At 44.4% G+C, this 26,898-nt stretch overlaps 1 protein-coding gene across 12 annotated transcripts in view; it reads left to right on the top strand.

Annotated features, from left to right (window-relative positions):
- The window catches only part of LOC115074374 (probable glucuronokinase 2), a 49,589-nt gene that overhangs the window by 10,586 nt on the left and 12,105 nt on the right, over positions 1–26,898 (top strand). For 4 of the 12 annotated variants that reach the window (XM_029573772.1, XM_029573762.1, XM_029573764.1 and 1 more), the window contains exons 2-15: positions 6,581–6,687; positions 8,905–8,949; positions 9,116–9,269; positions 13,477–13,548; positions 13,880–13,968; positions 14,160–14,316; positions 16,941–17,018; positions 17,884–17,975; positions 19,647–19,752; positions 22,340–22,419; positions 23,104–23,172; positions 23,976–24,036; positions 25,608–25,624; positions 26,643–26,700. In XM_029573772.1, the coding sequence (XP_029429632.1) occupies positions 9,264–9,269; positions 13,477–13,548; positions 13,880–13,968; positions 14,160–14,316; positions 16,941–17,018; positions 17,884–17,975; positions 19,647–19,752; positions 22,340–22,419; positions 23,104–23,172; positions 23,976–24,036; positions 25,608–25,624; positions 26,643–26,700 (885 nt within the window). In that variant the 5' untranslated portion in view covers positions 6,581–6,687; positions 8,905–8,949; positions 9,116–9,263. Of the gene's footprint in view, positions 1–105; positions 151–897; positions 1,048–6,580; positions 6,688–8,904; positions 8,950–9,115; positions 9,270–13,476; positions 13,549–13,879; positions 13,969–14,159; positions 14,317–16,940; positions 17,019–17,883; positions 17,976–19,646; positions 19,753–22,339; positions 22,420–23,103; positions 23,173–23,975; positions 24,037–24,582; positions 26,701–26,898 lie in introns of those variants that run through there. The other 8 variants (XM_029573763.1, XM_029573767.1, XM_029573765.1 and 5 more) reach the window with 7 other exon arrangements.

The following is a 26,898-nucleotide window of genomic DNA, read 5'->3' as shown; positions in this document are numbered from 1 at the left end:
TTAGAGAACAGGGCTGGGGGGAGGGGAGGAGTCTAGCCCAGAGGCAGGCTACCCCACTCCACGATCTGCTGCCTCCTCCCAATCCTTGGGTTCCTACATCTCCAGGCTGAACCTGCTTTTATGCAGTGGTCATTTTTCAAAATAACAAAGGTACTGGGCCAGTAGCAGGCAATATCTTCCACTTTTCCCAATGGGATAAAGGAAGCAAGTTCAAAAAGATTTAGGTTGGTCCTGGCAGAAAATCACTACTGCCTTTTCCTCCTTTCCTTGTGAAGTAAAAGAAGAGTTTTGGTGCAGTTTTTTTTTTTTTTTTTGCATAGTTGACATTTCTATCTGTGATTTATGTCCAGTGCATGCTAGCCTGTTTTTCTGTTTACATTTTTGGCATGTTCTGTTAGTCATCAGAAAGCTATGTGAGAGAGGGCCATATTTTTTTTTTAGCAGGCAACTTTCTGCATATTGCCATGCATGGTTACCACAAACTGGTTTAACAAAGGTCTGAGCACAGTATAAACACCTGGACATTGATCTCCTGGGAGGAGAGTGTAAATGAAAAACAGGAGGTTTGGCTTTAAAGAAAAAAAAAAGTAAAAATAAAAGATAATACAATAGACCTAGAAAATAAAGGAAACCCAAGAATAATTTTTTCCGCATGATAGATTTAGGCATACCTTTCTGCTTACAGAGGGAGAAAACTTCCAAAGGGATAATGTTAGTCTGTAGCAGCAAAGGTGAAAGAGGCTGATGGCACCTTAGAAGCAAAACATTTCAAGAACAAAAGGGGGGGGGGGGGGGAGGGGGTGATGTCATCTCTATAAGATGGACGCCTAAGGGCAGGGCTCTCGTCACCTCATCCTCACAAACTGATTAAATGTTGCACGGAGGGGTGAGAAAAATATATATTGCAGAGCTGAACCCCCTAATCATCACAGGTGATGGCTGGCCATAAAAAATTATGATTCAAGACCTTGAGCAGCGTGGATGGACGCATGGAAGGAGACGCAGTAAGGGCAGGCCAAGGAGATGATTGCATATCAGATGGCTCGGGTAAGGGGAATACTTTTAAAGAGGACTTCCGAAACTGGTTTAAGAACATACAGTTGTATATAAAATGGTTAAAATAGGAATTCCGGTAGAGTTCCGCTCCAATCTGGTAGATTCTGGAAAATGGTGGAAGATGCGGAGGCGCAGGCCTTGAGTATGACCCATTCCGCCATGGTGGAATTATAAAAAGCGAGTTCTCATCTGGCTCTTAAATTGGAAGACCTGGGAAATCGGTCTGGAAGGTGCGGTATTCAGGGTATACGGGGTCGTCCCAAATTGGAGGTCTTTGCAGATGCCTCTCTGATAGTCCATGAGATCTGTCAGCCTGTGTTGAATGCGAGCGGTGAGCAGGAAGAGTGGGCCGACTTTGTCGTTGATCGTGTGCATAGAGCTTTAGGAACTGCTCCCCTTCATGTCCCTCGTGATATTGTTGCCTGCTTGCATAGCTATTGCGCTAAAAGAAAAAGTGATGAATCTGGCGAGGAAGATGGGTAATGTCATGTGAAAGGCAATCATATTGCCATCTACAGTGATCTCTCACCATTCATGCTTCGGAAACCTCAGGGAACTGCATGCTGTTACTACCCTGCTGCAATGAGAAAATATCAGGTATCGCTGGCCATATCCAAATGGGTTCGCATTCACGATCAGTGGAGTAACTAGTCATTTTGAGAGTGACGGGTCTTGCAGTGCCTGTAACTTGGAATCAAAATACCTGGTCTTCAGCGATTGAGAAGCCTAAGTGGCAGCGAATAGGCGAAGGAGGCCACAGGCTATGCAGGAATTTGGGAGATTCCATATCGCAGCCTTCAAACACTTCCTATAAAGATCAGTGACTGCTATCATCCTAACTGGAGTGAAGAAGATGGGAGTTAGTAGCTTGCTAATATGGTGCTTGCTGTAGTATCAACGTAGGTTCCCTTGAAATGTTAAGGGAAATGCAAGCTGAGATGTGAAATTTTTGTTCACTGTCTTTATGCAATGTTAAGGTTGTATTTTGTTGAGTCATGCAAGATAATCTGTTGTTACAATGTAAAATAATGCTTAGAAAAGTGTTTTGTTATATAACATTTTCAGTATGTGGGAAGGGAAAGGAGTACTCATTCCTCTGAGAAGTAGGAGTCTTCTATATAGACAGTGGACTATGAGATGGGGGATTTGATAGGGGTGGGAAGGCTATGGGTGGTATGGGGACCTGGTAGTCAGATGTTTGAGGCAGAGGTTCATTGGGGGTAAGGTGAATGATGTTATGGGAGGGGAAGTTTTATGAGGCTAGATGGATGGTGGAGATAATCAGTGGCTAGTATTAGATATGTGTCCCTCAATGCGAAAAGATTGAATTTACCTCTTAAATGTCAACTTATGTTTCAGGAACAATCATCCCTGAAATCATCAGTTGCTTTCATACAAGAAGGGATGAACATTTAGTGCATTCTAAACAGTATCCTCTTGTGTTATTGACATCTAACACACCGGGAAATAGATATGGAGGGGTGGGCATTTTTCTATCCAATGATTTGTTGATACCAAATGGTAGTGGTGTATCGAGATGAGGTTGGGAGATTTATCATTGCACAATTGGATATTAATAACGGGAGATGTATACTGGTTAATATTTATTGCCCAAACACCAGTCAGAAGGAGATTCTGGAGGATATGGACAATCAGTTGTTGAATTTTAATGGGGGGCAGTTAATTTTTGGTAGGGATTTCAATTTGCCCAGAATCCCTGCACAAGACAGTTCCGGGTGTGTGTGTATGTGTGTGGAATGTCCTCTAAGTTAGACAGAGCACATCTTAAATGATTGATGGATAAATGGGAATTGATTGATATCTGGAAAATATGCTACTCTTACTCTTTTTTTCTTGTGGCAGATTATGTTTTAGTGGAAAAAGCTATGGCTGCTCATACCAAGGGGGCTGATAGTGGGAACATCACTTGATTGGACCATGTTCTGATGTGGTGGCATATGGTACATAGGCAACATTTTTAGAAATTGAATGATAGTTTGCTGAGAGATAGTTGTGCCAACAGATTCAAAACAGTATTGAAGAATATTTAGAGCTTAATGATAATGAAGAGATATTGCCATTGGTTCTTTAGGATTGACTTAAGGCAGTGGTATGTGGAAAGTTGATAGCTTTGGCATCCCATAAGAAAAAAGAGAAGAGAAAGTTAAAGCAATCGTTGTTACAAACCTTAGCAGTTTGAGGCCAAGCACGAGAGACGCCTGCATCGCCAGTTGATAGGCAAGATGAAATTCATCCAACATAAAGTATGTAGAGGCAGATGATATTGTTTACCAGTTAGATTTGGTAAAACCGACTTACTATGAGTCAGGAGACAAAGTAGGTAAACTTTGGGCTCATAAACTAAAAGACAAGAATATTCAATATAAAGATTAAAGATAGGAATGGGAGGCTGGCAGTGGATGGTGAGGCCATAAGATCAAGATTTATACAGTTTTACAAGGAGCTGTATATTGGAGGTATGAATATAACGGAGGAGGCTATTGATGGATATTTGAGCAAAACTGATATGCCCTCACTGAGTCCGGAGGTGGGGGAAGCTTTGGGACGGCCTATTACCTCGCTGGAGGTGTTGGGGTAATTAAGGATTTAAAGCCAGGCAAAGCACCTGGGACAGATGGATTTACATCTATGTTTTACAAGAAATTCTGAGCTTAGCTGACTTTGCCCTTAGTGAAGAGCTTAATTATCTTCGAGATGGGGGAGAGTTATTGAAGGCAGATAATGTAGCGGGGATAATGCTATTGTTCAGATCTATATTGATCATTGATATTGGCTGATAAGTTGTTAGGTAAGATTTTGGCATAGCGATTAAGAACAGTGATTTCTAGCATTATTCATTCAGATCAGGGGGTGAATGACCTTGTACAATGTGCGTCAGGTTATAAAGTTAATACATGTTGCAAAGAAAGGAAAAATACCATCAATAATATTCACAGTCTGTACCAAGAAAGCCTTTAACAGGGTGCACTGGCCTTTCCTTTTTCGGGTGATGGGAAAGGTGGGGGTGGGAGGGCATTTCCAGCAGAGGGTTAAGGAGTTACCGTATTTTTCGCTCCATAAGACGCACCTGACCACAAGACTCACCTAGGATTCAGAGGGGGAAAATTTAAAAAAAAAAATAATTGTGTGCTAAACCGGCTTTGTCCCCGGGCGTCTGTGCGTCTTATGGAGCAAATTTGGGGAGTGCATAACATTTTTTTTGTCCCCATTTTGTTTTCGGGTCTGGGGAGGGCCATTTCGGTCCACTCCCCAGATCAGAAAACTTTTATCTTTCTCTTTCTGTGGGAAACCCCCCATCCCAACCCTTTAAATTAATTAACAACCCTCCCACCCTCCTGATGGCCCTTTGCTCTTACTATGTTACAGGGGCTACCGGTGCCATTGGTCGGCCCCTGTGACATAGTAAGGGCAAAGGGCCGTCGGTGCCATTTTGATTACTGGTAGCCTCGGCCCAAGTGCAGGAGATCGCTCCCGGACTGCTCCTGGACCACCAGGGACTTTTGGCAGGTCTTGGGGGGTCAGGAGGGTGGGGGGTTGTAGTTAGATTTTTAGGTTTTATTTGTTTGTTTATTTATTTATTTATCTATCTATCTATCACTTTTATATACCGATGTTCAGGTAACAGAGTTACTAATCACTTCGGTTTACATTCTAACAACAAACAAACAATGACATAAGATTGTCTTACAATGAACAGGGAGAAAAACTTGGATAAATAACTTGGGGGAACTTTTTTATATTTGCTCCATAAGACACAGACATTCCCCCCCCCCCCCCACACTTTTGGGGGAAAAAAAGTGCGTCTTATGGAGCAAAAAATACGGTATATAGGCACCCCGAGGCATGTTTAAAGATTGATGGAGGGGAGACTATCAACTTCATCTTGCACAGAGGCACAATGTCCCTTATCTCCTTTACTGTTTGCCCTGAGAATAAAGCCGGTGGTAGAAATTATTAGGAAATCATCTGCTGTTCTGGGTATTTTAGTAGGGGAGGGGCACTATAAGATATCACTATATGCAAATGATATTATGTTTACCCTGTCAAAACCAGAATTGTCTTCAAAAACATCAGTGGAGGAGATAACAGTTATTTAGGAACATCTTTCTGGGGGAGTCTCTAGGTCAATCTATGAGAGAGTGGTTTCCATTTAAATGGAACATGGTGAAGCTGAGAGATGTGGGATCTGATTATAGCAATCTTTATCGGCTTAATTATATTACATTAATGAGTTCTTTGCTACAGGATTTAGATAAATGGGCTAGACACATGATATCATGGCTAGGTAGCGTGGCCACAGTAAAACTGAATATTTTGCCTAGAATATGTTATCCTTTTCAGGCATTACCTTATAGCAATAGCATCCCAGATAAAAATCTTTAAGAAGATTTTTGCTTTTATTTGGAAGAGAAGACCTTGGAGGGAGCAAAGAATGTTCTATATAGGTCCAAGCTGGAGGGAGGGCTGGGAGTGCCAAATGTTACAAAATATTTTGTAGCTTCACAATTGAAAGCGGTGGTGGGGGTGCCATTAAAAAAAAAAAAAAAAGTAATGGGTGGACATTGAACAAAGTTTGCTGGGAACAATCCTGGTTCAAAATATCTTTTGCTTAAAAGGGAACCAGGGGTGGAATAAAGACCGAATCTTTCCTTGTATGCGTTTCACTTTATCAGTCCAGGCTAAATAGAAGAATATGTTAGGTAGTAGAGAATGTTACTACAGAACCCCCATTGGATACAAAAGTGCGTTTCCAGCGGGCCAGGAGCATGGGGTCTTTCACACGTGGGAAATTAAGGGGTAAGAACGATTGGAACAGATATGGACGGAGCAGACAGTGCTGGATTTCCAAGACCCAGCGAAGAGGTATTCCATCTCAAAATTCAGATTACTTTGCGCAGGCGCAATTCAAGCACTTTATGAACACAAAAGAAGTGAAAGGGGAAACCCGTGCTCGAGGGATACTGTGAGCAAGCTTCCAAGATAAAGGGGGGCGATATCCAAATTGTACTCCTTGTTAAATAAGGCTCCCCAGACTAAAATGAAGGATGTGGGATCCGTGCTTCATATCCAGAGATGGCGGCTCTGTCTCTTCTGCACTGGTGGAGAATGGACATAAACTGCTACACAAATGGCATTTGACTTCACAACGTTTGCAAAAATTATATCCCTCCTGCAGTGGTCAATGTTGGAGGAGGTGTGGGGCTATTGGTTCGCTCTTTCATTTGTGGTGGTCCTGCCCGGAAATGTAAATATTTAGAAGTTCTGACAGTTTTAATTGGGTCATATGCTATTCTGACTTTGGGATCCCACACGGGCTGTTGGCGGTGGGTGGTTTGCCTGTTTGTTTGTTTACTATATGTATAAATTGTCAAAAACCGGTAATGTTGCTGATTAGCAATTAATGGAGTAGGTTGGGGAATTGAATAGAAAAATTCCCAAAAATAAAGAACCAGAGTCCACCTTGTCAAACGGAACCATAAAGCGTACCTGTGTTATCTTTCAGAATGATTTGACCGGGCTGTATACTTTTTTAGAAGGAGTCCCGAAAGCCCTCTTGCCTGGCGTGGGAGGGAAGAAAATCCTGGATTTCTGGTGGAAGGCTGTCAATACGTAAGTAAAGGATGTAAGGTCAGTAAACGGGAGTGGCAGGGTGACCGGGTGGCTCGCCTCATTCCTGCCGGGAAGGGATCAGATCGGTGCAGTTTAATGAGATCCTCTCCACCCCCAGAGAAATTGGCAGTGGCGCACTCTTCCCAATCACCTTTAGCGGTTGTAAGCATCTTCTGGAGAGGATTAGTCATTCGGTGCTTTGGCTTTATTAACCACGTATATGCTGACCACATCCGATGACCAAGGATCTGGATGCTGTGACGAGACTGCTGGGCATAGCAACTGCCTTGTGGAAATCATTTCCTGGCTCTTTAAAGAGCAAGTTAGTCTTTAAAACAGCCAAGAAACAGAGGTAGTGCAAATGGGTGCGGCTGACGCTCCAGGGCTCCTTAAACTGCATTCAGTGGAGAGCTCACTTCCGGTTTCAGAAGCCAAAAACCCTGAGGGGATTCAAACTGGTCTCATCTTTGCCTGGTCTCACAGGATACTACAGTGGCACACTTAGCATATTTAAAGCTCAGACTGGTAAGGCAGCTGCACCCCCAACCTTTTTTTTTTTTTTTAATGTAAAGACCCTAAAAACAGTGATGTCTGCGCGTGTCATCTCGCAGATCGATTATAAGAACATAAGAAAATGCCATACTGGGTCAGACCAAGGGTCCATCAAGCCCAGCATCCTGTTTCCAACAGTGGCCAATCCAGGCCATAAGAACCTGGCAAGTACCCAAAAACTAAGTCTATTCCATGTAACCATTACTAATGGCAGTGGCTATTCTCTAAGTGAACTTAATAGCAGGTAATGGACTTCTCCTCCAAGAACATATCCAATCCTTTTTTAAACACCGCTACACTAACTGCACTAACCACATCCTCTGGCAACAAATTCCAGAGTTTAATTGTGCGTTGAGTAAAAAAGAACTTTCTCCGATTAGTTTTAAATGTGCCCCATGCTAACTTCATGGAGTGCCCCCTAGTCTTTCTACTATCCGAAAGAGTAAATAACCGATTCACATCTACCCGTTCTAGACCTCTCATCATTTTAAACATCTCTATCATATCCCCCCTCAGTCATCTCTTCTCCAAGCTGAAAAGGCCTAACCTCTTCAGCCTTTCCTCATAGGGGAGCTGTTTCATTCCCCTTTATCATTTTGGTAGCCCTTCTCTGTACCTTCTCCATCGCAATTATATCTTTTTTTTTTTTTTATGGCAGTGTTTGGTATGTGGGTTTGTCTGCAAGGACTGTTTGCAGGCTGCAGCTCAGACAGAGCTCTGCAGCGAGTGCTCCTGCGGGGTGTCCAAGGAGCTCTGGGGCCTTACCATTGCTCCACAGTTTACACTGGTTACCCGCTGCAGCAAGAGCCCAGTTTTAGCTCCTTACCCTTACCTTTCAGGTACTGTGAAGTAACTTCCCCAACCCACCCACCCCATATTTTAAAGGTACACTGACATGGTACAGGCCAAGCGGGGAGCTTAGGTAAAGCCAGAGCTTTTTTATTTTTAAGCTTCCCTTTGCTGCGTGAGGTTTGGCGGTCTCGGCTCAGAGCTAGACTATTTTCCATAGCAGCTCCAATGCTGTAGAAGGATGAGCCTGCGCATGTTGGACAAGAAACCAATTACCTTGCTTTTATTTGGAAAAACAAAAGTGAAAACTTGGGTTTTCCGCACCAATCCATAGTTATTTCTCCCTAATTTGCCCCTAGATTCATGGAAATGCTCTAATATTGCATAGATGACGCCACAGATTGATGGAGGGTAGACGAACAACTCTGTCTTGCACAGAGGCACGAGACAGTGAGGCTTCACAGTCTTGGCATCTGAAGCCTTTTCCTTCTTAAATAAATAAATGAAAAGTATCCATACAGATGGTGAGATTTTGAAAAGGTTTGGTGCATATGTTGTCGTTTGATATTTTGAATTTGCACCGCTAGCCTCTTTATTTTTTTTTCTTTTAGCAGTTGCATCCAAACCATCAAGGCTAATTACTTAAGGGTAGTAATCCCCATGCCTTCTGTTAAGGGGTAATAACTGCCGCTCCGTGCAGGTTACCCTTATTTTAACTTACAGCAACCAAATTGTTGAAGATAGGAGCATCTTTTTTAAAGCTAAAACCAAAATAATGTTTTCCCAGAAAACCTGTGCTTTTGGGAGAAAAGCACTCGTACAGAATGCTCTGCAGTTCTTTCCTTACTTGCTTTATTCTTGTCATTATGCTTTCAGGAGGCAACTTTTCAGTGACGTGTTCCTGGTCACCAACGCAGACAAGTAAGCCCTATTAATCTGTCTAATACAGGGGGACTCTCTGGGCTCATGTCGTGTGAAAGTCAAGCTAGACTGCGCGCCCGGCCCAAGATTTCAGTAACGGAAAGGCAGAAACTTTCTAAAAAGCCCTGTTTATCTAAGAAATTGCGGGATTTGTGTGAATTTTCAGGTACAAGCACTATGAGCGCTGGGCAACGGCTAACGATTTTCCGGTGGAGAATATCATTAACGACGGCACCACCACCTACGAGACGAGGCTGGGTGCCGTGGCGGACCTGCACCTGGTCATCTCCAGCAGGAAGTTAAACGACGATGTCATGGTGGTGCGTACGGAGCATCTTCTGCCTCATTGCTGTGAGGGATGATTTAAATTGGAATTGAACTGAGTGGGATTGGGGAGCTGAGGTCATGGTTTGCAGGCTCTGGGTCTCCAGCAGCGATAAGAAGAAATCTTTACCAGCGTGATGGCCAGGTTCCTGCTATACTGATAGTAAGTCGTGTGGGGAAACAGATAACACAGACACAGGAGATCAGTAGAAAAGTTTACTATATAAAACAGTATTGTAATACAAAAGGGTTCTGGTAAAAATATAATAAAGAAAACAAAACTATTGCTCAGCAATATGGTTATGCATAGAACAGCAGAGAGAGAGAAGATCATATAAAAGGTAAATAAAGAACTAGTATTTACAAGGCAACTCAACGTCTGCATACATCCTGGAATATGCCCCATGGATATCCAACAGTGGCAGTCTGGATACGCCTCTTGGGTTGGGGTTAGATATATCGTTGAGCATTTGCTTCCTTTTGTACTGAGGAATTTGAGGTAGGGGCCACGAATATATAACGTGCCGAACGCAGGCATGCATAGTAAGGGTTTCTTTCTTCAAGCAGTCCTAAACTACAAACATGTGTGGCTCAGTTTTCGTAACGCCATGCAATGTTAGGTTATCAATCAGTGCCCAGTGTTTCACTTTTCTGTGGGACTGTTCCTACACGTACATCTAGATATCTTCTGATCCGCTGTCCTTTAGCACAATACAACTAGAGAAAGCTAGCTTCTGATGCAATCTGGTGTAGAAAGCATAGGATAGGCTAAGAGGGATCAATTTGCAAAGGCTTTAGGTGCCTAATGTGGGAAGTTGGCAACTAATTTGTTCCCTAAATTTCGATACCTAAAACGTCAGTGATTATGAGGGGTGGAGTTAGGGCAGAGAAAAAAAAGTTTGGCATTGATTTTCAGCAGCAGGCACCTAAGTTAGGTTCCTAAATCTAGGTAAATGAATTGCAGGCCTAAGCTTTAGGTGACAGAATTTTAAGAGAATTTTCGGCGGAAAGGTTAGATGAAAATCTCTCTAAATTTGGGGGACCTAATTTCGGCACTGACCAATTCTTTTGAAAATTGTCCGTTTAGGATCCTTACGTTGTAAAGGGAAAGCCAGAGATGAACTGGGGTCCATGGCATTGTAACAGGATGAAGTTTTCCGCTCTTTATCTACCATCCGACTCTTGTGTTTCGGTCTTAGGGATACGTTTACCTGATTGAACCTTAGGTCACCTTGCGATGTGCCCAGCAGAAGTAAAGACAAATCATTTTGGGAATGATTAGAAAAGAATTCACACTTTAAAGGACATCTGCTGTGTACAGTAAATAGTCTAGAAGGCAGATGATTTAAAGAACTGTAGCTGAGGGCCCCTCCCACATCAAAAGCATGTCAGGAGGGGGTTTATACAGTAGATATTCTTTAATGTGGAGTTGGAGTCTTGCTTAGCAGTGCCCATTGCCACTGTGCCACAGAAACATAGAAATGACGGCAGAAAAGGACCAAATGATCCGCCCAGCAAGCCTGTGGTGGTATCTGCCGCGCCGTGCAGGATACCCCCACGCTTATCAGTTTCCCAGACCGTAAAAGTCAGGGCCCTCGTTGGATGCCGTTTGAATCCAATTTCCCTCTGCTCCTTGCTGGGGAAGCAGAGTTACCAGCGTTGTACTTGCTGCTTCTACCTGGCAGAGCTAAAGGCTGTTTCCTGTTTTCTGAAATATCCACATCTCCCATATGAGAAAAGACTGAAAGAACTAAATATATATATATACCCGAGAGGAGAGACGGGGGGGGGGGGGGGGGGGGGGATAGAATACAAACGTTTAAATACCTGAAAGGTATTAATAATGCCCAAGCATCAAACCCTTTCCAGTGGAAAGGAGACTGTAGAATTAGAAGCACCAGGAACAATGTCAGAAAATACATTTTCATGGAAAGGGTGGCAGATGACTGGAATGCCCTCCTAGAAGATGTGGTGACGATAAGAATGGTAACAGAATTCAAAAGGGAGTGGGATAAAGAAAGAGGATCCCAGGTGGCTAGAGGATGGAAGTGAAGAATTAGGATAACATAAGAAGAAAAAAACATAGAAGCTACCATACTGGGTCAGGCCAAGGGTCCAGGATCCGGTTTCCAGCAGGGGCCAGTCCAGGTCTCAAGAACCTGGCAGGATCCCAAATAGCAGATAGATTTCATATTGCTTATGTCTAGAGATAGGCAGTGGCTTTCCTCAAGTCTACTTTCTTAATAAGAATTTATGGACTTTTCCTTCAGGAGCTCCAAACCTTTTTTCAAACCCAGCTACACTTACTTCCTTAACCACATCCTTTGACAGTGAATTCCAGAGTTTAATTGTATGTTGAGTGAAAAAGTATTTTCTCCGACTTGTTTTAAATGTGCTGCTTAGTAACTTCATGGATTGTCCCTTAGTCTGTATTTTTTTGAAAGAGTAAACAACTGATTTTCATTTACCCGTTCTGCTCCAGATTTTATAGATTTCTGTCATGTTTTGGCTGTCTTCTCCAAACTGAAGATCCTTAACCTCTTTTTAGTCTTTCCTCAGAGGTGAACTGTTTCATTCCTAAATCATATTGGTTGCCCTTCTCTGAACCTTTTTCAGTTCCGCTATATCTTTTTTGAGATGCAGACGCCAGAATTGCACACGGTGCTCTAGATGTGGTCACACTATGCAGCAATACAGAAGTATTATGATATTTTCCATTTTATTCTCTGTTCCTTTCCTAATAATTCCTAACATTCTGTTTGCATTTTTTTGACCACTGCCACACATTGACCTGAGCATTTCAACATATTGTCCACGATGCCTAGATCTTTTTCCTGGGTAGTGTCTCCTGGTATGGACCCTAATATCATGTTACTACAGTTTGGATTACTTTTCCCATGTGCATCACTTTGTACTTGTCCACATTAAAATTTCATCTGTCATTTGGAAGACCAGTCTCGTAAGATCCTTCTGCAATTTATCGCAATTCACTTGTGATTTAACAACTTGAAATAATTTTGTGTTGTTTGCAGATTTGATCTCCCCTTTCACTTTTACAGATTATCTATGAATGATATTAAAAAGCACCGGTCCTATTTCCTATCGTAACATTTGATGAAATATTTCTGCATGGGGGGTAACCTGCACAGGAGCTGCAATTACAGCCAGCCAGTGGTGCATTCCAGGGATCCTTCTGGGTGCATCTTACAGTAAACGTATTGTTTCACCATCTGGATGTATACATTACTCCAACAAAATGTATTCAGGTTCACTCATGATGGCGGTTGGGTAGGGGCAGTCCCACTCTTGTGTCTGGAAACATAGAACGTGACAGCAGAAAAAGACTACTTGGCCTGTCTTGTTTGCCCATCCACACCAACTATTCAGCCTTACAGTCCCTACCAGTGTTTCTATGGCTGGCGCCGTAGTGCACTGCACGAAGAAACGAATAAATAAAAGTAGGGGAGGAGAAGGTTTGGCCATCTCTTGTTTTACAGTGTGGATGGTGCCTCCTTGCCCTTAGGGTAACCCACATGGAGTGGCAGTTACAACCCTAAACACCTTGTTGGGCAGACTGGATGGATCATTTTTATCGTTATCTGCTATTTACTAGGGGGGTAATATTCAGTTAGCCAGATAAAACTCTCTCTGGCTAACTAGAAGGGTATATTCAGCTATCTTAAAGTTTGCCGGATATGTTTATGAGGCTAACTTTAGGACAGGTCAGCAGCATGACCAACGTTAACCGCACGCTAAGTGGCTAATCCCGAATATCAGAGTTAGCCGGTTAACTTATGTGGCTAACTCTACTCCTCCCCGAAACACTTCCCACCCGCCTCGGATGCCCCCGACTCATGCGCCTAAATTCTAGCCACATAAATCTTTTAATATCCGTCTAAATGGCTTTTGAATATGACCCTGTATGTTACAATGTCTTCATCTTGCCCTGCATACTTGATTTAGTGCTATGGTTTGCTTAGCATTAGCATAAGAGATCTGATGTTGGTAGGAATTTTGGCAATGCGTGTTGGCGACTGGGTGATGGTTGAAAAATGCCTCTCCCTAAAGCAGCACGGGTCAGGCTGTGAGGACGAATGGCTGGGAAGTGAGTGGTCTTGTACCGTGTCCTGCTAAGGCTCGCGTCCCTCTGATGTACAACAGTGCCCCGTGTTTGCAATCTGATTTCCCTCTTCTTTCCCTCAGATTGCTGGCGATATGCTTTGCGCGGATCAGAATTTTGACATAGCCCAGGTTCTCAAATTCTTTCAATTAAAGGTAAGACAGAAAGCCTTGATTTGTCACATCTCATATTTATTTCGCTCGATTATTTACCGCTCTAGGAGAAGACCTTTGGTGATAAGTTCCATGTCCAGGCAAGTCATTTATTGCTACATTCTGGCATTTCAAAGAGTGCATGTTGCAAAATGAGCATTATTTTGTCCCCTTGCCTCTTTTGTTCACCTGCCACGTTGTCTGCTTTTCCCACTGCCGCTCATCGGCCAGTCACTAGCACTGTAGGAGCCTGCTTGGCTTCCCTCCTCCATGCGACTGGAATACCGCCGTCTTTGTTTTCTAATGAAATGTTTTGTTTAACAAATTATTGCAGAAGGGCGAGCTGGCTATTTACTACGAGATGGAAGAAGGGGAAAGCACCTTATCTCGAGGGATAGTAGAAGTGTGTCCAGAGAGCCACAGGTATGGAAATCAGCAGATGCCATTCTTTGTTTTGGGGAAGGGCGGGGGGGGGGGGGGGGGGGGGAATAAAATGATAATCAAATACGGAGACCTTTTCTTGCTGGCAGGAGCTCCGGTATGCCTGTTTTTACCATAGCAGTGATGCTGAGTTGTTTCCTGGCTCACAAGCCGTATTGTTTGTCCCCTGTCAGGATCACCCACTTCTATGAGAAGCCTGCTGCAGATATAACCAGCTCCAGACTGGCCAGCGTGGTCTTTTATTGCTTTCAAAAGAAAACCCTTGGCCGCCTGTCTGAGTTCATGAATCTCTACGAGAGCACGGAGGAGCGAGTCCTGGGAAAGTTCATGGTACGGTGAAGGATTCGCATTCAGTTTGGTAATGAAATGTCACTGACAGCAATCTGCAAAGGGGACGGTGCTTTTGCAGAAACATTGTGCCGTGGAAGTTTTATAGGTTATTTTTTTTTTTCTATCTTGACATTTTGTATTGTTGTGAAAACTGTACATACAGTATAAATTGCATCATTTGTATTCCAGTCCTAACATGCTTTTTTTCTTTTTTGTCAGTATTTCGTTTTAATATAACTGGAGCATGCACATTCGAGTGAGCTGCAGTAAGAAGTTCATAAGGAACTTAACTGGGGGATGCATCAAGCCATGGCAGTGCTCTAATGCATGTTAAACAGCATGTATTGCGCTACAGACACCATTTATTGCATGATAGAGCACTATTGAGGCAATATTGTGCGATTATAAGTGATTATTTTGCATGGCCCTGCCCAGGTTCTCCTCCCCATTACAATGACCTGTCTGCCTGAGATTTGCGTGCATGAACAGTGCAAATGCATTCAAAGCAGGTCGTTATCAGTCAATTTCATGTTCATATTTTATCGCAGCGGATCAAGAAAGCGGGCTGCTGCGATAAAATAACACCTCCTGGGAAAATTGTTAAATGTAACGTCGACGCCCCAGGGCTATGCAAGTCCAAAAAAAAAAAAAAGGTACTGCAGCAAACAAGGTGAGCAGGGGTCAAGGCTGACCCCCCCCCCCTCCCCGGCTCAACCTAGGGCGGCCATTTGACACCCAAAAAGTTGAAAAATAGATTGAAAAGTGCGGCGACGGCTCCCCTCGCCCTCCGATCCTTGTCTTCAGTAACGGCCATGTCCCCCATCCCTCCTTCCCACTGAAAATTGTGCCGCCAAGCTTCCCCCAAATTAGGGGGTATAGTGCCCCCCCCCCCCCCCCCGCACTCCCAAACCTTCAAAAATGAATAGAAGTTTCTGCAGTGGGGCCTGTGCTGACCTGACCTTGCCCAGTCCATGTGAAAAAGTGGTGCTGCCTGAGCCCAGGGAAGGAGAGAACCCTGCTCCCCATTGAGGAAACAAATCTTTGAAGTTTTGGGGGTGCGGGAAGTGGGTGCAAGGGGCAACCCGCACCACCAATGCTTTCTTTAATACATTTGGGGGAGGGGACACTATACCCCCTCAATGATTTTGGGGTTCTATTTGGCTGGGTGGGGAGAACCCTGGCGGCAGAATTTGCAATGGGAAGCGGGGCGGACAGGACATGGAGGTTATTGAAGACAGGGTTGGGGGTGGGGGCCATTGCCACACGTGGCAGTCAATATATTTTTTTAACCGTTTGAGTGTCGGGGCTGCCTCACATGGCAGGCCTGGGCTGAGTCAGTGGTCAGCCTAGACCCCACCACTCAACTCACTCTTGTCGGGCATTTTTTCTGCCATCTGCCCTTTAAGACAATGGTGGTCCCTTGAGGCTGAGGCTGCCTAAGTGGCTGCTAGCTGCATTGTTTTGTCCCGCGGTGTTTTTTCCGCCAGACAGAACAATGCGCCATACAGCTGTGATGTTTTTCAGGGAATGGGCCCACTATCACAGTGGTTACCACCCCCCATGATAGTGGGAACCCTCCTGTGGAAAATAAAATCACGGCTTGGTGCATCTAGGTATGTGTCTGGTCTATACAAGATGCAGTGGTCATCCAGTGCTCAATCTGCATCGTGCGGATCCCTTAAATGCCTTTGTTTCTGATCACTGACGGTGTCTCAGATTTATCTCTGTAGTCTCTTGACCTCTGCTTTGCAAGTGGACGGAAAAACTGGACTGCAGCCATAGGGTTAATGTTCTGTGGCGTGTCCTAGCCCTGCCAAGTGAGCAGGAACGGAGGAGGAGGAGTAGGCAAGCAGGGAAGATAATGCACTTTAACTGGTGTGCGATCGTCCTATGGCGACTCCTCTCTCTCTTACGGAGGAAAGCAGGACAAGGCCCCAGCAGTATTTTAAAAGCTCTTCAGAGACGAAAAAAGACAAAAAAAAAAAAAATGTAACAAGGTTTGTACTGGTAGGAGTTTGAAATTGTGGGACAGAATCTGTGGTTTACTCCTCTTTCCATGTGGTGTTCCATAGTAGCTTGTGATAAAACAACTCCTGTGCCCTTCCTAGAACATTTCTATTTGCAAACATAATTGGTTCAGATTTTTAGTTCAGAATATAGCAAACCTTTCATGACTGACCCCGCCTAAAGGATCCCACTGTCATATAATGGCCACTTTTTGTACTTTTTTTTTTTTTTTTTACTGAGTGAAACTAATACAGGAAAACAAACCATATTTTAACAGCGGGGTCCTATATCTTTACAAGGTCACTAATTCAAATGCTTTATTTGAATGTCTCTTGTTTAACCTACAGACAAATTTGGTCAGTGGACTGATCTTGCTGGGGGCAATTAACTGTGAAATAATATTTGCACTTGAAATGGATTAACCAGTGGCCTGATGATTTCCCCAGTGTGTATTCCTGTAATAGAGAGGGTGCCTCAGTCTCCCGCTCCGGATTTGTACGGGTCAGCTGTTTCAGGCCTTTATGAATCTCTTCTAGATGGAAAACGTGTGCTGAGAATTTGACCTTTTGTGACCAAACCCTTGATTTGCTTATATATATATTTTTTCTGGTTGCCAGGAATGGCTTATAAATGTGGCCAAAGTTCCTGTTTATGGGATGAAACTGCCAACAGGCTTCCAGCTGATTGGACAAGTGGTAAGAACAAAGGAGGTTAGCAGGGTTGAGTAGGTCGTCCCTGGGAGTACGGGGCAGGGTGCTGTCTTGGAGTAACTCTGATTGGGGGGGGGGGGAGGGGAGGGCTAGGACCCTTCTGCAAATTGAGGGAAACCTGCTGCTGGCTCAGGGCTTGCAATCCTTGATTTGGGCCCATGTCAGGCCCAGGATTCTCAAACCGAAATGCTCCTGCAGCAGGAATAGCCCTGCTCCAGGGAAACAATTGAGGTTCCCACCTCACCCCCCCCCCCCCCCAAGTCCACCAGACAGGCTGATGCAGGCCTGGGTTTTGCTCCTTTGCTCGCATGGATTTGTAGTTCAGATTTTTTTTCCCATTGAGCTCCCTAAGAGCTTTTCTGGAGTTTGCACAGCACTTCCCTCTGCAATGCCTGAGATCTGAACGCAGTTTAATATTTGGGGAATGTAGCACACAGTCCCCTCTTCCAGCAGGGGTAGGGAGAAAGATTAAAGGTTATTACAGAGCCGCAGGAGGCAGGGAGGGGACTTATGTCAAGGACACACAGAAAATGGGAGAGCGGCAGCTCAGGGCTCTAAGCCCGGCGCCTCCTTTCAAGGCCTCTGTCCCCCATCTCACCTCTCCTCCGCCCCTTCCTGTCTCTGCTCCGGTTTCCAGTGGCTCATAGTCTGAAGAACCATTGTAGGTGAAAACCGATTTACTTGGGAATAAATAGCATTTATTATTTGGGTTTGTTTTTTTTGCACCTAGGTCGACGCCAAACACTTTTCATCAGTACCAGGTGTCACTGCTAGCCCTGTGGGTGAATTATGCCCTTTTAGCTTTTAATTCATGCTTTTCTTATTTACTTAATTTTATTTTTCCCATTAGGGCCTCTCAGACTACACAAAATGGCTGACACTCTACTCGGCCAAGAAGACCGAAAACAAAGTGAAAGCAATCACCTGCCGGTCATATGCCAGGTAGGAGGATAATCCATTCGCCCAAGTGAAATATCCAGCCCTGTCCTTTCCTGGCTTTGGTTCTTCACAGGGCGAGGAGCCAGCTTGGAGAAGCTCTTCAGATGCTTGAAACTAGGGTCGCCGTTGAACTCCATTTTTTATTCTTTTCAGCATAGACTGATCCGGTCCTGGTTTTATTCCCACAGCATGCAGTGCAGTTTTGGTTTCCCTGCAGAAATTAGGAACCTACAAGTTCTTGTGTGCCTGAGGGGTAAACCCAGGACCAGATCATCATGAAAAAAAACAAAACAAAAACCGGACTCAGCTGGCAGCCCTCATTAAACATGAATATATATATTTTTTTAATTTGATAGCAAGTGAATAATCTTAAAACTTGCTTTTCTAGTGCTTCTGCTTTGGCACTTTCCCAGATTAGTTTGCAACATGTGGTGCCTGAGCAGACCGGATGCCACAGTCTTGGGAGCTATGCATAACCTCTCTGACCTTTGTGCTGGTCCTGCAAGGAAGCCTGCACAGTCCTACGATCCTGCTTTAGAGAACACCACAGGTGCCCCCTTCCCTGGTTTCTTATGCCCACGTTTCAGATTTTGAAACATTTGCCTGCAGTGGTTTCACAGAGCTTGGCCACTTTCTTCCCTGATGCCTTAAGGGTTTAGTGGGGAAGGTGGATGAAGGCTTTAAGGAGTGTGTGCTCCAGCCTGGAGGAAGGAGCTGAAAGCAAGAAAGGGTTAATGTCCAGCAATATCACCATTTAAAAAAAAAAAAAAAAAAAGCAAGATATTTTGGGCCAAAATATGTGTGCGCTGTAGGACATTTGGCTGATATACTTTTTCTGCTGTCATGTGTGGCTGAGCTGAGAGCTTTCATTTCTGCATTAGCGCAGTCGTATGCGCATATAAATGACCTCCCATAACGGTGGTCTACCCTCTTGTCAAAGTGACATAATTTGCTCATAGGAATTTCAAGAGAAGGCAAAATGGCCATGCCCTTTATCTAGCAATGCAGAAACACTGGCCACATTCCTGTCTTATCAGTGGGTCAAGGTTGGCTTGCAGAGTTCCTGTCCCGGCTGTACAACCACTGAGGTCTCTCTTATGGGAACAATCTCAGGTTTTTAGTAGCTAAGTGGTGTCCTGTAACCAGCAGATTTGCACTTAGGTTGCTGGCGTGGGAAATGAATTCATTGTTCGGAGGAGCATCGGAGTCTCTGAACCCTCCCTGGGGCTTTTTCTGAGCTATGTAATTCTGTACCCGGCATTCTGTGGATTAAAATACTTATCCCAGGGGGAGGTGGTTAGTTGCCTTATTATCCCTGCAGAATGATTTCACTATGAAATGTGCTTTGAGAACTTCTACTATATCGTAACTTATACAGCTGTACCTTTTTATAATATTAACATTTGACTGCCTTTTCTCTGCATTGGGAAGCCTTTTCTTGTATTGTGAATACAGAAATAGGTTGCTAGGCTGTGCTCCTTGGAGGTGGCTGAATGCAGGTTTTTGAAGTCTTAAATTAGCCTCCTGTGAGATTCTGTTTGGTGGAAAGGCCTCTGAATTTTTCAGTTAGTCTTAAGCTACTTTGAAGATCATGGCTGCATAAGCCTGGCTATTGGTGGGCTCTTGTTTCCTCTTGACCACCCAAAAGGAAATAACATGTGATTTTTTTTCTAGAATCGGAATTATCGGAAATCCATCAGACGGATATTATGGCAAAACTATCGCCATGACAATAGCTAACTTCTGGGCTGAAGCCACCATATCCGAGAGCAAGAACTTGGTAAGAAACCGTGAAAGATCCTGGTATCATCTCTCCCTAGGGCTTGGGTGAGCGGAGGCCTCTTCTCTGTTTTTGGATAATAGAAGGACTAGGGGGCACTCATGAAGTTATCATGTAGCACATTTAAAACTAATCAGAGAAAATTCATTTTCACTCAGCGCACAATTAAGCTCTGGAATTTGTTGCCAGGGGATGTGGTTAATGAGGTTAGTGTAGCTGGGTTTAAAAAGAGTTTGGATAAGTTCTTGGTGGAGAAGTCCATTAACTGCTATTAATCAAGTTGACTTAGAAAATAGCCACTGCTATTACTGGCATCAGTAGCATATGATATACTTAGTTTTTGGGTACTTGCCAGGTACTTCTAGCCTGGATTGGCCACTGTTGGAAACAGGATGCTGGGCTTGATGGACCCACTGTCTGAACCAATATGGAAATTTTTATGTTGGGAGGGGCTGGGGATGCTTCAGAGGCAGCATTTCTGCCCTCCCCGCCCACAAGGATGGGAGAGGTGATCATGGTCATTGCTTATGGGTGGTGCCTGGAGGTCAGATTCAGGTCCATGTTTGCATGGCCCCCAGTCTAGGGCTGGCGCTGCAATACCTGGACTAAAATGGACATTAGGAGGGGCTATAAAACAGGGGAAAAATTCCCTGGGCAGTTGTGAATGAAGGCTTGAGGTGCTGGATCCAGGTCCTGATTCCGACTGAACTGGAAGCTCAGAGGAAAGTGCCGGATTGGATGGTGATGTATGTGACTGAAGTGTCCCATGGACGGGTTATGGTCTTAATAAAAGGGGAGATATTAAAGGCCTGAGGGTATGTCTTGGCTCTCTGTGGTTCTTCTGGATCCATTTCATTATGCTCTAAGACCTTTTTCTTTTGCAACTTGACTGGTGTTTTTGCTTGCAAGTCCCCACCTTGGATACCAGGCCTACATGCTAATTTATAGCAAACCGTGCCAGTGTGCAGTCTTTAATGGAGGAGCACGCCTCGCTCACAGCCTCTGCCCCGTCAGTGTGCATTTCCTGTGTGCATTACAACTGAACTTCTGTTTCTTTTGACCTGCAAAGGTCAACGTGACACCATGGCTGGAGCGCTGCAGGGAATGGACGAGTCAGAATTGGCATTCCATCCTTTGACCCCTTCCTACATGCTCAAAGAGAGCCTATCGGTACCACTTCCCAGGAGTAGATTCATACTGATGCATCTGGTATCCATCAGACATTGAGGATGAGACCTGAGCACCATTCACTTATCCAATATTTTAGCAAATACTTTAAAAAAAAAACAAAACGGGGGAAAGGAAATCTGTCCTGTCAGTCTGTCCTGCGGGTGACATAAGAGCAGTCTGGATGTGATTCCGCTTCCTTGTTCAAAGAAAGAGGAATCTTAACTGTAATTGTGAACCTTTCACAGGAGCGCTTCCGTCTCACTTGGGCATTTTGAATTGGATGCCGAGCAGGGGATTGTCTTGTAGACGGAGGATGATTCAGGACTGTTTGTGTCCTCGTTCCGAGATCCTTTTCAGCGTAGTTTAAAGCCTTAGGTTTTACCATGGATCCAAGGCTTCAAAACTGTATAAAGGATATTTAATCCCCTCCTTAAAGCCTCCTCAAGCTGTAAATGGCACAGCAGTCAGCCAGAAGCCTCGGCTTCTAATATTTCCTATCAGCTCCCAGTGATGGCTACCCTGCTGATTTCTGAGTACTGCAGATTGAGACTATTCTTTCAGGCTATGACTTTAATTTCAACATTGGGTTATGCAAATATTTTTGTGAGGGGGAGGTGGTCGTTTGCTTTTATTCTTGGTTTCTGCATAACTTCCTTGCTTGCATTTTCTGAGACTTGTATGTGTTATTTCCCCTACGATTCCTGTTACTTTGCTGAGACAGCAAACTGTGCCACGTCTGCTGTAATGAAACCGGGTTCTGCTATGGATTTAAAACAATAACTCCTAATGGATTATGCTCTCTCTAGAGGCAAATCTTGCTTTTGGAAGCTCAAATTTTATTTGTTTTGGGAGGTGTAATAATATTTAAAAGGAAAGGTAAAACAGATGATGGAAAAGGACGTTTGTGTGGAAATAATGCCAATCTGATCTTTTTAGAATCAGGAAGCTGGCCCAATGGCTTCATGTGGGTTCAATTCATGGCCGAGATCTCCTGCTCCCCACATTGGCTGGGGTTGCTGTGGGAACAGCATTCACAGCTCTTGGGGGAAGAAAGTCAGTCATTGTGCAGTGGTGACATCTAGTGGCTGGAGGGCTGTCCCTGCAATGACAGTGCTGGGACAATTTTTGTTTGTTTGTTTGTTTGTTTTTATAGACCCTACCCAATGTCATGCTGAGATTTGTAGTACTTCATTTCCTACTGAGACAATAAGACTACATATCCCATAATGCTTTGGGATGGTATTTAAAAAGCACAGGCCGTGATTCTTGTGGCAGCTGGCATGCCCAGTCTTCGGCCAGGAGTGTCTATTGGATGGTCTGGGAATTGGCAATTCGTTAAATTTCCTCCTTATCGATAATCTTTGCTAATGATCTGTTTTATTGATCTTTTTTTTTGGGGGGGGGGGTTTGCCCTCAGGTCTTGGTCCCCCATCCTCTCAATGATCCCACTGAATTTGGCAGCTTGCTGGATTTGTATTACATCAGCAGAAAGGAAGGGTAAGTCTAGATACTGCCATCAAGAGAGTCAGACACTTTTCTTTTTCATAAAGTTGAAGAGAAGCAAACAAAATTAAATAAAATGTATTTTATGTATCATGGTTGCCTGCCTAGTGTGGGGATATTCTTTTGGGTCCTGCTAGCATCCTGTGTGCCGTCTATCAGCTGCCTGTGCGATCTGAAATGTTTTCATAATGGAGCAACCTGCCGCATGGCCGGTGTCCTTATCGCACTAGATTTACCCTGTAGACAGGAAGAAACATGCTGCCATTATCTGTTTTGGAAGTGGTGGGAAGGGCCTGTATATATAATTTTTTCCCCTAATTTAAAATGTAATTTCCCAATCCACATAGAGAGGGGAGGTAATCGGGGAATATTCTTGAGGAAGAGAAAAATGCATCCTGTGAGTTGGCCTTTTTGGGAAGCCTTGAGAGCTTGGGGTGCGGTTCTGATTGTGAGCTGGGCTGAACCTGGTTTTTGGGGCGCTGTAGAGAAATGGTTTCTGTTAACGTGTGAGCGTGATGAGGCCGACCGCAGCAGTAAGGAGGCAGCACACGGGTCTGATGGAGTTGTAACCACCGCTGGATTATTTTGTTAGATTTAAAATTTGTTGGCACTTAAACAGACGTCTACATTATTTCACATCCCACTTGTGGTTTTTTTCCTTCCCCCCCCCCCCCCCAGATATTTGGGAGGTTTGAGGTTGCTGCAAGCCACGTGTAAGAAATTCTACCATTTCTGCTCTGAAAAAGGGTAAGGGGGAACAGGGGGGCTGCATTTTCTACACTAGCAAAATGTCTTTCTCCTGGTTTACATTTATGTCTGCAGGCATGACTGCTCACAAGTGGGGAAACAGTTAGAGAGGCGAAAGCAGAGAGATTTTTGTCTGGAACCAGAGCGAGACAACATCTCTTATACCATAAGAGACATCCCTCACAGCATTTTGTTGATGCGTCATAGAGAACCTGGCTGTCTTATACCCAGAGCTGCTTTATTGCTGGAATAAATGTTATCCTGCTGAGTGGAACAATCCAGTTAATTGGTCTCATAGACGAGGCAACACTGTACAGAATTAAAGGCAAGGGGTAATGATTGATTTCATGGTAAGGTTATGGAAGGTACAATGATGCTTTTGGATTTAATGTTAATTTAAAGGTGCTCCTATCCCTTCTTCTCCCCCAACCCACTAGAATGGGCCAGCCTCAGGCCCAATGACCCGTCCGTGTATTCGGATAATATTGCTTATTTTTGCTGTCACCATCCAGCTCCTCCTTCATTATCCAGAGATTTGCCCACACACGGGTCGTTATGGTCCTCCTCTTCAACACTCCCCCAAGCCCTGTCCCATGCACAGTGTGTCTGAGCTCCGATGGCCTAGGCGGTGGAGAGACGGACTCTCTACGGCCTTTCTTGGAGCTTGGGTCTCACTCACACATGGCAGTGCAGCCCTCAGCCACCAATTAAGCACCAGAAAACAATTTCATGAGAAAATATGTTAGCGTGTGTCCTCGGGGGAGGGGAGGGGAAAATAAACCTTTACACTTTTCTTTATTCAGGATAGCACTATCCAAGCAGAATTTCACCTTGAAGTATAACGTCAACATCCCCAGGCAAGTGGTAAGTTCTAGTTTTCTTGCATTGGCTCGTAACTAAATGTTGTTTATTTTTTTCTTGCTGAATCTTAAAAATTTGGCTGGAATGGAAAAGAGCGATGCTGCAGGTGTGGGATGGGGTTGGGTAGGATTACCAGGAACAAACAGCACAACGACAACAGATGCTTAGCAGGTAAAACTGCTGCAGGTAGGAGCACGCCTCGTCACAGCCACCCGTGGTGTCATGATTTGGGTATCTAAGACAATTGCCTGACTTAGCTCTTTGGAAAGGGTCACCTGCCTGGTCATAGACACTGGTGAAAGAAAAAGTCGGTAAGGTCCAGCCGGTCGGCCCAGTTTGGTTCCTGGACGTTATGCAGCCTAGTTGACAGACCCTGGCTGATCTCTGGCTTTCTTGGGATAATCACAGAGGATTTCTAGATGCAAAGAAGTGAGCGGAAAGACAGAGGTCATCGGGAATCTCTGGTATTGCACCAGGGATGAAACAATGCGATTTGGATGGGCCTAGCGGATCTTATCTGTCATCATTTTCTGTGTTTCTATGACCCAGCAGGTGATGCATTGCAAAGAGAAAAGGTGGATAATTTTCTTCGATAACTCAAACTGTACTGCTATGGGAGTGCCTCTACCTGCAGCACTTTTTCCACTGAGCCTCGGTTGTCTCTTCTCTGTTGGCCTTTTTCATGCTGAAAGGCTCTCTTAAGTTGGATAAGGTCTGTTATTGCCAGAGCCTAAATTGGTTCGGTAGGTGCATTTTGATTGGTGAGTAATGTGTTTTTATAAGATATGCCACTGGCTGTTTTGATTTGACAGGTTCCTGCGTCAAGTGGGACATCATTTTCTTCACTATAAGAGGACTTCTCAGCTCTTCTTTAATATGCCATAGATCAGGAGGGAGCTGGAAATGGCAGAAAATGCTGCAAAATGTAAACTGTTTTTTGCCATTTTTAAGATCTAATGGTCAAGGATGACCACCTTGACCTACGTGCAAAACTGGCTTTCACCAGTAAGATAGTTTCATGATCCCTTTGCCACAATCTGTAATTAACCCTATAAAATGACAAGGAGCCTGATGATTTCCCAGAAGTCGGAGCCGGCTCAGTAGCTTGCATTTCCTGGGATGGTCAGTGTACATATATGTTCCTGATTCCAAAGCCAGAAGATTGACCTCATCTAGTGTCATCTACAAGGTAAATCAGTGTATGCTGGCAGAAAAGGACCATTCGGGTCTCCCAGTCTATGCCGGTGTTGCTGCCTATGCTACTCTGGCTCTGGTCACTGCCCCGACTGCCATCGCTGTGCCATGCTATAGAAGATCTCCCAGCTGTCAGCTGGGCAAGGTTGACCACCTACAGGAGGTCGCTTCTTATCCTTTTTTTGCCTTTAGCTGGGAAGTGAGGTCAAGCTGCTGCCCATACGAGGCGACCTGCCACCCTGCCCTTCATTGCCAAGACATGAGTAAAAGCATTGTCATGAGTTATGAAGTAGTGAGCACTTTTCATGACTGGTGAGCTGCTGGACACTCTGCTGATCATTCTGGCAATATTGATTGTGTGTGTTTTCTTTCTTACGCAGGGCTTGGCAGGCAGCAGGTAAGACCCAGTCTGGTTGCTGTTCTCTTGCGTGTCATAATTGTTTCTTCTAAGGAGCATCTGAAACTTGAATTTAAAACAAATGCGAGAATGGATTCTTTGGGTGGGAGCTGATTACGAGGGCTCCTGTGTGGCTCAGTGATCCACATGTCAGAAAATCCCAAGTCCGCCACTTCAGTTTTAATCTGCCATATACAGCCATTCTCATGCATGTTGGCCAGAGGATGGCAGGTTACCGGGTAAAGAAGTGGATAAAAACCATCAGAGAGTCCGTGAGAATAGAGACAAATCTGAATCCTATTGCCTATCCCATGTGCAGGCTTTACTGGACCTGTGAGAGCCCTGTGTTGCAGCTGCGAATTCTGGGATTTACAAGCAACATGGACCTCTGTTCTGCAGAATTTGTGAGCCACGTGTATAGCCCAATATACCAAACATTTTGTGGCATGAGTTTGTCCAGGAGATAATTTAGCTCTGTCCTGCTGAAGATTTACTCCTGTGATTTTTTTTTTCTTTTCTTTTCTATCCTCCTGCACCTTTGTACCTGGTGCAGGAATTTTCTTTCCTGTTATACATCCTCTGCCAACATATTTGAGTCATTGCCGCAACAGTCTATGGTCAGAGGCAGTGCGCCAGGGATCCTTCCGGAGATCTGTTGTCATGGGCCCTGTGGCCAGCCAGTAGGCGTCAATGTTGCACGCTGATAGACTCCTTCCCCAGTGCCCCGGGCTGTGAATGCAGCCTCTGCAGCATCCCCTGCCAGCCTGGGGAGTAGAAGACTCTCTGGGCTGGAAGGGTAGGGTGATTGATCAGGTCCCCGATTTTTATTGTTTAACGCCTTCACGTTTTTGAGGATTGAGCCCAGTTGTGGTCCCGCTCGGTTGAGAACCTCATTGCTCTACGCAGGTACCACGGTTGCAGCTGTAGGGAGGCAGCAGTGTAGCTTTTCTCCCAGAGGTTGGCTTGCAGAATATCACTGGTACGTTACATTTCCCGACTAAGTCTGTTTGCGTTTCAGTGCGATTGTCTCTGCCACGCTGAAATGTCTGATGAAGTTCTATAATTTAACAGAGGACGTAAGTTTCCCTTCATTTTTTTTTTCATAGTTACATGGTAACATAGTTAATGACAGCAGATAAAGACCCAAAATGGCCTATCTGATCTGCCCAGCAAGTTGCTTAGGGTTATGGCCGCCGCTGCGTGCGGGTTCCTGTCCCATGCAGAAATGTTACACCTGTTCATTACTGTAATGCTTTTGTCTCTTCACAGTATTG

Source organism: Rhinatrema bivittatum, chromosome 12, assembly GCF_901001135.1.
Source record: "Rhinatrema bivittatum chromosome 12, aRhiBiv1.1, whole genome shotgun sequence".
Lineage (NCBI taxonomy): Eukaryota > Metazoa > Chordata > Amphibia > Gymnophiona > Rhinatrematidae > Rhinatrema > Rhinatrema bivittatum.
This window is presented reverse-complemented; position numbering and strand designations above follow the sequence as displayed.